The sequence below is a fragment of the Hylobates moloch genome, unplaced genomic scaffold (genome assembly GCF_009828535.3).
Source record: "Hylobates moloch isolate HMO894 unplaced genomic scaffold, HMol_V3 SCAFFOLD_4, whole genome shotgun sequence".
NCBI classification, from domain to species: domain Eukaryota; kingdom Metazoa; phylum Chordata; class Mammalia; order Primates; family Hylobatidae; genus Hylobates; species Hylobates moloch.
In genome coordinates this window covers 157481681-157494174 of record NW_026652279.1, presented here as the reverse complement: position 1 = coordinate 157494174, position 12494 = coordinate 157481681, and the positions used below count along the sequence as shown (strand labels likewise).

At 40.7% G+C, this 12494-nt stretch overlaps 1 protein-coding gene across 11 annotated transcripts in view; it reads left to right on the top strand.

Annotated features, from left to right (window-relative positions):
• Positions 1 to 12494, top strand: part of MBNL2 (muscleblind like splicing regulator 2) — a 172976-nt gene that overhangs the window by 44570 nt on the left and 115912 nt on the right. For 8 of the 11 annotated variants that reach the window (XM_032151136.2, XM_032151137.2, XM_032151134.2 and 5 more), the window contains exon 2: positions 8587 to 9363. In XM_032151136.2, the coding sequence (XP_032007027.1) occupies positions 9190 to 9363 (174 nt within the window). In that variant the 5' untranslated portion in view covers positions 8587 to 9189. Of the gene's footprint in view, positions 1 to 8584; positions 9364 to 12494 lie in introns of those variants that run through there. The other 3 variants (XM_058438024.1, XM_058438023.1, XM_058438022.1) reach the window with 1 other exon arrangement.

The window sequence follows — 12494 nt, the reverse complement described above, 5'->3', positions numbered from 1 at the left end:
GTCTCAGTCTCAAGATTGGACATGACTGATATTTTCCCCTTAAAAAATGTACAAACTATCTAGAAAGCAATGGCACAGAGGAGACACCTGGGGTCCACGGCCCTGGCTTGTCTGAAAGGCGTGGAATGGAGGGAGGTCGCCTCCTTGCAGAGTGAAAAGCCAGGCTTTCCAAACTCACCCTGCATAACTTAGCAGCTGCAAAAGAATGTGAGCGGCAAATTCTTTTATACAGTCAAAAGTGACTGCTTTCTGAAAATCTAACACTTAGAAGAGTTCTTAAATACATTTTGAAAAATGAAGTGTCATGTAAGTAACGACCCTAAAAATAGCTTGGGATTATTTTGTAGAGTTGAACGGCACATCCTTTGGCATTTCAGGAAATACTACAGAACCTCGTTTCTTTCTTCTCGAACTTCAGTCTTGCCTTTCCTTTAAAGATGAGTCAAGCAGTGAACCTGGATATGGGGCACTACAAAGCAGCTCCTTCTGATGACTGAGCTGCTGGTCATCAGGCCACTAGTCCCTTTAAAGTGGTCCTCTCTCAGACAAGCGTCCATAAAACAAGGCCCCACCCACTCCCTCCAGAAGGCTATGGGTCACCCTCTTTCCTAATTCTCACAGAAGGAAGTCTTAGCTGAAACAAATCTCTCAGGTGTTTTCTGTGAGTCTGGCTCTGTTTTGTTTTGTTTTTATTGATCAGAAACAGCCGCTGGGGGCAGCCCAGCCAGCACTCTTACAATTGTTTCTAGGGAAATCAGTGAACTCAAAAGCCTGCAGGTAACTCCAGGCGGACATCTTTGTTCTTTTCAGCAAGCGGCAGGATGCCTGGCACACAGAAGGCAAGGAATGCTTCCGACAGGGGTTTTCAAGCTTGAACCTGCATCAGCCGCCCCCTGGATGGCTTGTTAAAACACAGATTGCTGGTCCTCGTTGTCAGGGTATCTGATCCAGGACCTTGGTGGTGGGGCCTAAGAGTGTGCTTTTCTTTTTCCCTCCCTCCCTTCCTCCCTCCCTCCCTTCCTTCCCTCCCTCCCTCCCTCCTTCCTTCCTTTCTTCCTTCTTTCCTTCCTTCCTTTCTTTCTTTTTTTTGAGACAGTGTTGCTCTTGTCATCCAGGCTGGAGTGCAGTGGCATGATCTTGGCTCATTGCAACCTCTGCCTCCTGGGTTCAAGTGATTCTCATGTCTCAGCCTCCTGAATAGCTGGGATTACAGGCGTGCGCCACCATGCGTGCCCGGCTAAGTTTTTTTCTGTTTTTTGTAGAGATGGAGTTTCACCATGCTTTCCAGGCTGGTCTGGAACTCCTGACTTCAAATGATCCATCTGCCTCAGCCTCCCAAGTGCTGGGATTACAGGTGTGAGCCACCACGCCGGGCCGAGAGTGTGCATTCCTAACAAGCTCCCAGTGGATGCTGCCGCTGCTGGCCCAGGCACAACACTTTAAAAACCACTGGACTAAAGATCTGGGCATTTAGGCTCACGGTGTGCATCCCTGGGGCAGCTCCCAGCCTCAACCTACTTGGCAGCCGCAGGGTAACCCAGTGGCATCTGCTGGAATTTTCCTACAGATAATACTGGAATTCCCCATTCAGAGCATTATTCCTTTAGCTTAGACTTTGGTTCTTATTAAAATGCAAATATTCCTTGGAGGAGGATCAGGAGCTCATTCAACAAACATTTGTCCAGTATATTCTGCATACCAGGCACTGAACTGAACCCTGGGGATTCAAAAATAATAGGCAAAGTCTATCAGATACCTGAGGCAAACCCTATAGGAGTTTACACTGTGGGGAGGCGGATGGAGAAATCAATATTTACAGTTCTTGTGAATTAAGGAATAATGATACCTATTTAAAAATAATGACCAGGCAGTATTAAAGGTGGGCTGTAGGAGAGGGTGTCAAAAGGGAAAGGACGAAGGAGGGGGCGCTGTTCTGGATGCAGGCTGTGAGCAGGGCCTGCAGGAGGGTGGCTCAGCTGAACCTTCCTGGCAAGCTCATATCCTTTTCCAGGAGGTGGCTTAGAAAGGCAGGAAGTTTCTAAATGCCTGAGGAGGAAGAGGAGAGGGCCTGCCAGAGAAATAATCGGGGGCAACTGCTCCCAAACATTGCCTAGGTTCTGCACTGGAAGGAGCTAATTAGAGTGGAATTGTTTGGGACATTGGAAATAAAACCAAAAAAGTCAAAATAAGTGAAAGAAATGGAAGCTAAAACACACTGGTGAGAGAGACTTACACAAAACTGGAAAATAATGTGGGCAGAGACCCTGTTCCCAGTGCAGCCTAGAAACTTCCGGGAAAGGCTAAGGGTGCCCGGCATATAATGGGGCAGTGCTGTTATACATGGAATCTTGATGGAAATTTTCCTAATTTCCAAAATTATGAAACGTCTGGAGGTGCCCTCTCCAGACAGTATTAACAGGGGCCCCTCTGGGCAGATGAACTTGAAATGCCACCCCTTCCTCTCTGCTCATCCACAGCACTGTGAATGGAAAAGCAGCTGTATTTCCACCGTGCCCTCAGGGGAGCAGGCTCCCATCGGTGCTACCAGAGTATTCCGCCCCTGCTTCCCACCCAGGGTGACTGTTGGCCCCAGAGGTGTTCCCTTCACTTTTGGGTGAACAGCAGCTGGAGGAAGAAAGTGGGCTTAAGGTTTTTGCAGTGACACTTGGAAAAACCTCTCTGAGGCTCCCTTTGGTTGCAAAATAAAGGTGGTGTGAGAAGTGAAGCCTTCTCTAGATAAGAGGTCCAGGTACCCCTATGCAGTCAGACCATTGATCTCTAGGTACCTCCCTGCTCTCAGACTCTGTGGCTGGAGCAGATCTACACCAGGTCTAATCCTGGTCATCATACGGAACTATCGTAGAGAGAGAGGAAGCCTGAAAGTAGATTTTGTTAATATAGATTGGTATAGTAACTTTTAAAAATCACAGAATATTTTTATATTTCCACTATAATCTGTCTTTCATGGCAGCAACCATGTACATACAGGCAGGAACTATTATCGACATTTAGATGAAGAAGGTGGGTCTCAAAGAAATGGACTTGCCCAAGGTTATGTGACGAGATACCTTGGCAAAGTGAAGGCTGGAAGCTAGTTCTTAGGACTTTCTACCACTCCCGGAAGTTCTGTTGACCAATAGAAGAAATGCAAAAGCCCTTGAGACAGCACCGTCAGTAGCAATAGAATGTGAGCTACTTAGATAATTCTGAATTTTTGAGTGGGAAAAAAAAGCAGGTGAGATCAATTTTAATATTTAACCCAATATATTAAAAATATTAATTCAGTATGTAATAACTATGAAAATATTAATAAGATATTTTCACATTCTTTTTTTCTTACAAGGCATGTATTTTTGAATTCAGTGTGTATTTTCTACTTAGAGCACATCTGAATTTGGATGCTAAATTTTCATTGGCAGTACTCCATCTGTATGTAGGTTTCATAAAATTTAAAATTAAAAAAGTAAATTTATATACTCAACTTGGTCTAATCACACTAAAAAGTTTTCCAGTGACTGAATCAAGGGTGAGTTTTTAAAATTTAAATTCATTAAGAATAAATAAAAATTTAAAATTTAGTTTCTCAGTTGCACTAGCCGCATTTCAGGTGCTTGATTGATATGTTGCCAGTGATTTCTGCCTTGAACAGCACAGTCTAACGCATGCCCCTTCCCCTCAGCAACTGGCAGCCTGGTAAGTTCAATATTCTATTACGTCTAAATGTTGGCTATCTCTCAGTCCCATCTCTTGATGGCCATGCTGAAATGTGGTCTAGCCCATCCTTACCCTCCATTGCTCTTCTCTTTGGTGGACCCATCTAACCTAGCTCAAGTGGCTCTCTCCCTTTTCCCCACATCTGCCTGCCTGTACCCACTCCTTGGTACAGGTGCCTATGCTAACAGTAGCCATATAGCTTTTTGGAAAGGAACAGAGAGTAAGCTAGGAGAAAGAGTGGATTCATGAGAAGCTATGATAACAGTATGTTGTACCCGTGATATAATGCACACCTCTTTCCTTCTGAAACATCTTTGCTGTACAAGTGACTCTGGCCATCAGAAAGCTTGGGTACACCTGCTCTTTTTTGTTTTTTTTTTTTTTGAGACAGAGGCTCTCTGTGTTGCCCAGGCTAGAGTGCGGTGGCGCAAGCTCAATGCAACCTCCACCTCCACCTCCTAGGTTCAAGCAATTCTCATGCCTCAGCCTCCCAAGTAGCTGGGATTACAGGCGTGTGCCAGGCTAATTTTTGTATTTTTAGTAGAGACAGGGTTTCGCCATGTTGGCCAGGCTGGTATCAAACTCCTGGCCTTAAGTGATCTGCCCATCTTGGCCTCCCAAAGTGCTGGGATGACAGGCGTGAGCCACTGCACCCAGCCTACTCCACTTTTTAAAATTAATTAATTAATTTCTAAAAAAAAAAAAACAGGATCCATGTGCAGAATGTGCAGGTGTGTCACATAGGTATACGTGTGCCATGGTGGTTTGCTGCACCTATTGACCTGTTCTCTAAGTTCCCTCCCCTCACCCCCCAAACCCCCAACAGGCTCTCGTATGTGATGTTCCCCTCTCTGTGTCCATGTGTTCACAATGTTTAACTTCTACTTATGAGTAAGAACATGCAGTATTTGGTTTTCTGTTCTTGTGTTAGTTTGCTGAGGATGATAGCTTCCAGCTTCATCCATGTCCCTGCAAAGGACATGATCTCATTCCGCTGCATAGTATTCCATGTTGTATATGTACCACATTTTCTTTATCCAGTCTATTATTGATGGGCATTTGGGTTGATTTCATGTCTTTGCTATTGTAAATAGTGCTGCAATAAACATAGGCGTGCATGTGTCTTTACAGTAGAATGATTTATATTCCTTTGGGTATGTATACCCAGTAATGAGATTGTTGGGTCAAATGGTGTTTCTGGTTCTAGATCCTTGAGGAATCACCATACTGTCTTCCATAATGGTTGAACTAATTTACATTCCCACCAACAGTGTAAAAGCCTGCCTATTTCTCCACAGCCTTGCCAGCATCTATTGTTTCTTAACTTTTTAATGATCACCATTCTGACTGGCAGGAGGTGGTATCTCACTGTGGTTTTGATTTGCATTTCTCTGATGATCAGTGATGTTGAGCCTTTTTTCATGTTTGTTGGCTGCGTAAATGTCTTCTTTTGAGAAGTGTCTGTTCATATCCATTGCCCTTTTCATATCCTTTGCATGTTCATATCACTTTTTAATGGGATTGTTTGTTTTTTTTCTTGTAAATTTGTTTAAGTTCCTTGTAAATTCTGGATATTAGACCTTTGTCAAATGGGTAGATTGCAAAAATATTCTCCCATTCTGTAGGTTGCCCGTTCACTCTGATGATAGTTTCTTTCGCTGTGCAGAAACTCTTTAGTTTAATTAGATCCCATTTGTCAATTTTGGCTTTTGTTGCCATTGCTTTTGGTGTTTCTGTCATGAAGTCTTTGCGCATGCCTATGTCCTGAATGGTATTGCCTAGGTTTTCTTCTAGGGTTTTTTATGGTTTGGGTTTTAAATTTAAGTCTTTAATCCATCTTGAGTTAATTTTTGTATAAGGTATAAGGAAGGCCATCCCTGCTTTTAAAAGCAAGTTTATCTTAAAGACAAATAGGGCGTGATCTCACTTAGAGGTTTTAAGTGTTCTCACAACTAAAAAATGCTAAGTATGCGTATGTTAATTAGCTCAATTTAGCTATTCCACAATGCATACATATTTCAAAATATCATTTGTACATAATAATCCTATACAATTTTTGTCAATTCAAATAAATACTTAATTTTAAGCAAGTGTATCTTGGTAGAGTCTGATCATCTGAATTCTGGTGGGATTTTCATAGTAAGTTGAAATGGGAATTCTCCCAGGGGGAAAAAAATATATTTCTTCCAGGGGGAATGAAAAAGGCTTCTTACCTATAAGTATGAATAAAAATGTACAGCATTCACTGAACTGCATTGGAAGCATAGCTCCTGGAGAACTTTTAGGAACATCTGAGTAATTATTCTTGCCATCTATGCAACAGTACCTATGTTTACCTCTTTCTTTTCCTCCATGGGAGCCCTTGGGAGAGACTCTGCTGCCTTTGAGGTTGAGCATCTACCTTGGGGCCTGGTACTGAGGACTTGGGGACTCTATGTAATATTTTTCAAACACTAAGTGTGTTCAGCCCATCATTTGAAATATCCTTGTCATTGGTGCCTCATCTCCCTTGATGCAGACAGAAATATGTCCTTGTCCTTTGCTTTCCTCATCCTTTGTTCTCCATGGGATCCAGAGGTGCAGGTTGAGGTAATAAAGATACAAGTCCAGGCTGGTCTATGAAACCCAACCCATATTAAATTTGGTTATTAAACTCATCTTCTTAAGCTCCCTAGCTTAAGCTAGCTGATATTAGCTTCTGTGAACAGAACGTTGCCAAACAGACATGCAGGAGCCTGCCTGGATCCCTCAAATATTTTATAATTGAAGTTTGCTATGTGTCATAGCTTTCAAGATTGCCAACTTCCTTAAATGCACATGCAATTATAACTCATGCAAACACTTTTATTAAAATGTAAAAGAATTATTGGGATGAAGTAGCAATTCCCACCAGTCCCAAGAGATGTCCTGCTTAAATAAATGTTCCATCATCAGATAAGCTTGAGACACCATTGAGGCTTCTCCCTTATAAGGGACCCATCAGGCACAGCAGCCAAGAAAAGCCCTTTTGCAGGCCAGACGCAGTGGCTCACATCTGTTGTCCCAACATTTTGGGAGGCCAAGGTGGGTGGATCACCTGAGGTGAGGAGTTTGAAAACAGCCTGGCCAACATGGTGAAACCCCGCCTCTACTAAAAATACAAAAATTATCTGGGCATGGTGGTGGGCACCAGTAATCCCAGCTACTCGGGAAGCTGAGGCAGGAGAATCACTTGAACTCAGGCAGAGGTTGCAGTGACCCAAGATCACACCACTGCACTCCAGCCTGGGCAACAAGAGTAAAACTCCATCTCAAAAAAAAGAAAAAAATTAAAAAATAAAAAAAGCCCTAATGCAAGGAAGCTCGTCTGGCTTGGTTTACCCAGATTTAAATAAACTTAATTGATTTGGGGACATGCTTTTTAAGGGAACACTTGTGAACCACTTAAAAATTATTGGGCCGGGCACGGTGGCTCACGCCTGTAATCCCAGCACTTTTGGAAGGTTGAGGTGGGCGGATCACCTGAGGTCAAGAGTTCGAAACCAGCCTGGTCAACATGGTGAAACTATGAAACCCTGTCTCTACTAAAAATACAAAAATTAGCCAGGCATGGTGTCAGACACCTGTAGTCTCAACTACTCGGGAGGCTGAGGCACAACAACCACTTGAACCCAGGAGGCAGAGGTTGCAGTGAACCGAGTTCGTGCTATTGCACTCCAGCCTGGGTGACAGAGTCCAGCCTGGGCGACAGAGAAAGACTCTATTTCAAAAAAAAAAAAAAAAAAAAAAAAAATTATTGCTCTCTGAACTTATTTGGTACCTGCCAATTTAAAATAATCTACTTCCAGTCTTCATTAAGTTCTTCTTAGGTATAAATTTTTTTAGAAAGACATCAAGGCTCAGCAAGTATGTAAGGTCATTTGTGGCATATCCTATTTATGAAAATAATCAACTTCTGGACTTTAGTCCTTTATTCATGCTTGTCCCAGTAACTGGAATTCAATGTTTAATGATTTCATAACCCTTGAAAAAGTTAAAAGAAACCGAAGGTGCTTATTTTAGACATCTGAACTTACTGACTATATTTTTGTTGTAGCCATGTGTTTTAACTCCAGCATTCCATACTACAGAGCGTTTTTAGATTATGACTCAGTTAAAAACTGAACTCAACTAAAACTAATTTACATTCCTGCACTTAGTCATCAGTTAAATTGGTCAATAAATATTTCTTGAGGGTCTAATATACGCCATAGACTAAGGCACTGGGAATACAGAAATGAAAACTACAAAGAATAGTCTTTGCCCTGTGAATGCTTGCAGTGTAAATAGGAAGATAAACATTAGGTAAGTCATGGTGGAGAGGAAGTATTAAGATACCTGAAAAAAACTATCAAGAGGATCCTACCTACCCATCTCCAAGTCCACATCTCTGTAAACTAGGAAGAACATAAAGAAGAAAGAGCCCACACTTCATCCAAAATGACAATATCTTTGTTACATAGGAGGGACACATCCCAAATAATTGTTTATAGCATTCCCAACAATAAAATCAACGGCCTAAATGTGAAATTAATTGGAAGCCACAGTCCTAATACACTGTTTTGGCGATTAAGCACATTAGATGGGATTGTTTCAGAAGGCCTAATTATTGTGTCTGCCACACTCATCTGTTTGAGTCATTCCTAACTTTTGGACTGCTGCCTAGACAATTCTGCAATACGGTTTCCGTTGCATATTCTTTTTTTTCTTTAATGCATAACGTTTCTCACTATACTCAAAGCTCAAAGCTCTAAACTGTGCTTTTGCAAATTCAAGATAAGAGTTCGATAGTTCATTGAATTGTTGATTGCACTGAGTTTGTGTAAAGGTTAATATTTCATTTCTGTTTTGCAGGTTTATCATTTAAAAGTGCCTGTGTGAAGTCACTTTTGCTGGAAACTGCAGCTTGGGAGCTTTCTTTGTATTCACATCCCGCTCTTCTGTCAAGTACACTTTACCCTGACCTCATGAGTGGATAAAGATACCTCAGTTGTCTGACTTTGCCAATTGCTTAATTTCAGAATTTAAAAAGGGGGAAGAAAAACGTCCTGCTAAAATATGAACATCTGAGTGTCTTATTTTCCAAGATCATCAATAGCTGTGAGCGTCAGCATTAAATATTCTCCCAAGGAGTGCCATGATATTGAAGTCACTTTATTAATAACAGGTGTATCTGCAAAACAGTCAAGAGACTCGGACGTTGAAAGCCAGAGATGACACTGAGAGTGCTTTTATTGCGGCCCACCATCTTCAAGTGGGACATATTGATTGATGAGTGATTGCCTGTCCATACGCTCTCTCATCATCCTGTTCCCTGGATTGGACTTCACTAAGCAATTTATCACTCACCTTCAGACTTACATGTGGGAGTTTTCACAACAGTAGTTTTGGAATCATTAGAACTTGGATTGATTTCATCATTTAACAGAAACAAACAGCCCAAATTACTTTATCACCATGGCTTTGAACGTTGCCCCAGTCAGAGATACAAAATGGCTGACATTAGAAGTCTGCAGACAGTTTCAAAGAGGAACATGCTCACGCTCTGATGAAGAATGCAAATTTGCTCATCCCCCCAAAAGTTGTCAGGTTGAAAATGGAAGAGTAATTGCCTGCTTTGATTCCCTAAAGGTAAGAGAATGCGTTTTATGTGTCATTTCAATACCACATTGGACTTGCAAACAGAAGGCTTTTCATTGCACTTTTACAGAAGTTTAAAAATTGCTTTTAGATTCTATTTTCTTGTTTGTGGTGACTGTTGGGAGATTTTTCACTCAAATTTTTTCATATCAGGCATATATAAATTTTTTACATACCCATGTTTAAATTAAAAATACATGATGATGTATTTCTGGTCTGGCATGACATTCATGTACCCAAGAGTTTTAAATCAAAGTCTGGCTTGTGACAACTGAAGATAAATATTTTATCAACATTTGATCTTCTGGAGGTTATATAAAGGTGAAGAAATTGAATGTGTCACTTTTAAGTGCCAGTTATTCTGGCTTAGCTCTCGAAGAGTTTTCTATTCTTATGGCTCTTTTTTTTTTTTTTCCCTTGACCGAGTACATCCTAAAACTCTTCTTTGAAAATGAGTCATGGCTAACAGAAATTATTAAGTACACATTCAATACTCAATACTTGAGAATCTACTTCATGTGAGTTATATGACAAAAGAAACTAAAGTGATTCAGATGGCACCCTTGATGAGCTTACTGTCTGGCAGGGAAAATACAGCATATCAGCAAGTATCTACAATGCGAGAAGAAGGGGACACATGCCTTGTGGGAGGGACAGACAGTAAAAACATTTCTATGGAGCCCATAGAAGAGAGCTGGTTTCCAAAAGACTGTTTTAAGAAATGTTTTTGGAGATTCAAGGCATCTGAGTCGTATACTGAGTTGGGTGGAGTTAGGAGGATGGAGAGAATTTAATGAAAGATCTAGAAGGGCATGAGTTAACCCATAATGCTGTAGGGTGTATTCAGCCCTAACATTATGAATCTGAGATTGTCTAGGGCAGTCCTAGAGGCATAATAATATTGTTTCCAGGAATAAGTAAGGCGCATAGGTTAAAAGAGCTCAGTGTTTACAACTCTGCAAGACTTCAGCAAGTTTACCAAACAGTTAAGAAAATTGTTTATCAGTGTTCTTGACATTTGATTTGAGAAATTATAGAGCTGTTAGTTAACAAAATAGTGACCCTAGCCTATTCTTGGGTGTTAAAGAGACTGAGTTGTCCTTTGGGAGAATTTTGTCTTAAGTAAAAAATCATGTCTTGTAAGACATAAGTCAAAATTTATAATTCTTGTAAGACTTCAAACTATATATTTCAGTTTTAATGTATCTTAAAGGGAAAATTTGTCAATACACTCAAAGCAGGAAAATGTATTTCTGACCCAACAAAAGTCTTTTAAGGGTAAAATTTTGACAAATTAGATGTGTAATCTACATCAATACCTACTCCTATTTTATTCCTTTTTATCATAAAAGGTTTATTAGACTAGACTTTAAAAAGATGAATTGTTTTGCCTAAAATGGAAATGAATAGATGGATAAATCACAATTCATATAAACTATAACAGTACAAGCATGGTTATATATTAGTATTTATTTTGCCTTTAGTCAAAAAAGTAAAACAAGTCTGTATTTGCCTCTATGATTATCAGCAATAGAAACATTCACTATGAAAAAGCAGTGTAGGCCGGGCACGGTGGCTCAAACACCTGTAATCCCAGCACTCTGGGAGGCTTAGGTGGGCAGATCACGAGGTCAGGGGTTTGAGACCAGCCTGACCAGCATGGTGAAACCCTATCTCTCCTAAAAATACAAAAAATTAGCAGGGCATGGTGGTGCACGCCTGTAATCCCAGCTACTCGAGAGGCTGAGGCAGGAGAATCACTTGAACCCAGGAGGCGGAGGTTGCAGTGAGCCAAGACTGCACCACTGCACTCCAGCCTGGGTGACAGAGCGAGACTTTCTCAAAAAAAAAAAAAAAAAAGCGGTGTAGATTTAAAACTAGATCATAAAAGCTTCAAGATATGAAAACAGGTCAGTGATGATAAATTAATTTTTCAGGTCATCCCCAATTTTTCCATCTTATTAATCCAAGCCTTCTACAGTTGGATATTTAATATTAAACATCACAATTTTTGCCAGACTTTTAAAAACCTTATATGCTTTAATGTAATTAGAGAAATATGGGGAAAATAATTCCTGACTTATTAAGGCCAAGTATTTTGTGACTATCAACTGAGCAACAATGCCTAGATCCTTGTTATTCATCACATCACTTTGGATTCATGAGGAACAATTGTTTGAGGAATCCAGTCCCCAGAATAAAGGGTCATGAATCATTTGTTCAGCATAAAAACATGAGCCAAGTTGTGAGAATGTTGAACACCATTCAAGTAAAAAAGGGCTTTAAAAATCATTTTCAGAAGTGCCTGGTGGAGCCTTTTTGAGGTGTTGAAGCATAGTTACACAGTGCCTCAAGTTATCAGTTCCCTTTCAGAATTGTAAAATTTCAGGTTATTTGAGTGCAACATTATACATTTTTAAAACTGTCCAACTGAAAAGAATGTGAAAATGGCCCACAGGCACAGGAGTAAAATAGACCTGAGTCTAAATACCTGCTCAACCACTTCCCAGCCTTGGGTGTGTCATTTATGACTCCTTGATTTGGTTTCCTCATCAGTAAAAGGAGGATATTCAGCAGAGAAACTGGCTGAAGTAGGCACAGTCTGTAGCGACACGCTGGCAGATTTACCTTACAAGGTTCTTGTGAGGATTGCAAGCTCTTTCCACAGGACAGACCAAAAAATAGTAGCTAAAAAGAAAAATAATGACAATGATAATTGTGAAGCTGTTTAACTTTATTTCATAATAGATTTAAAAAAGACAGTGTTGCTCAGTGTGCAGCAGAGAGAACCAGTGTGCAATACAGAGAAGCAGCAAGGGCGTTGAAATCAGAAGGACCAGGGCTTGACTAAGCCTGGCTGGGACCTAGGCAAGCTTCATCACTTGGGACGAGTTATTTTACCTCATTGGCTTCAGTTTTCTCTTATATAAAATCGATATAATTCCCACTTCATAAGGTTACTTCAAAGACTACCGACCTGTGGCATCCCACATGGTTAGCCCAGGACCGAACAAGTTAGGACCTGGCAATATTAGTTTCTTTCCCTTCGTAATAAAGCATCCGAGGATAGCCACTGATTTTGATGACTAGCTTTAAAGGCAAGATCTTGTGCCCAACTCTTA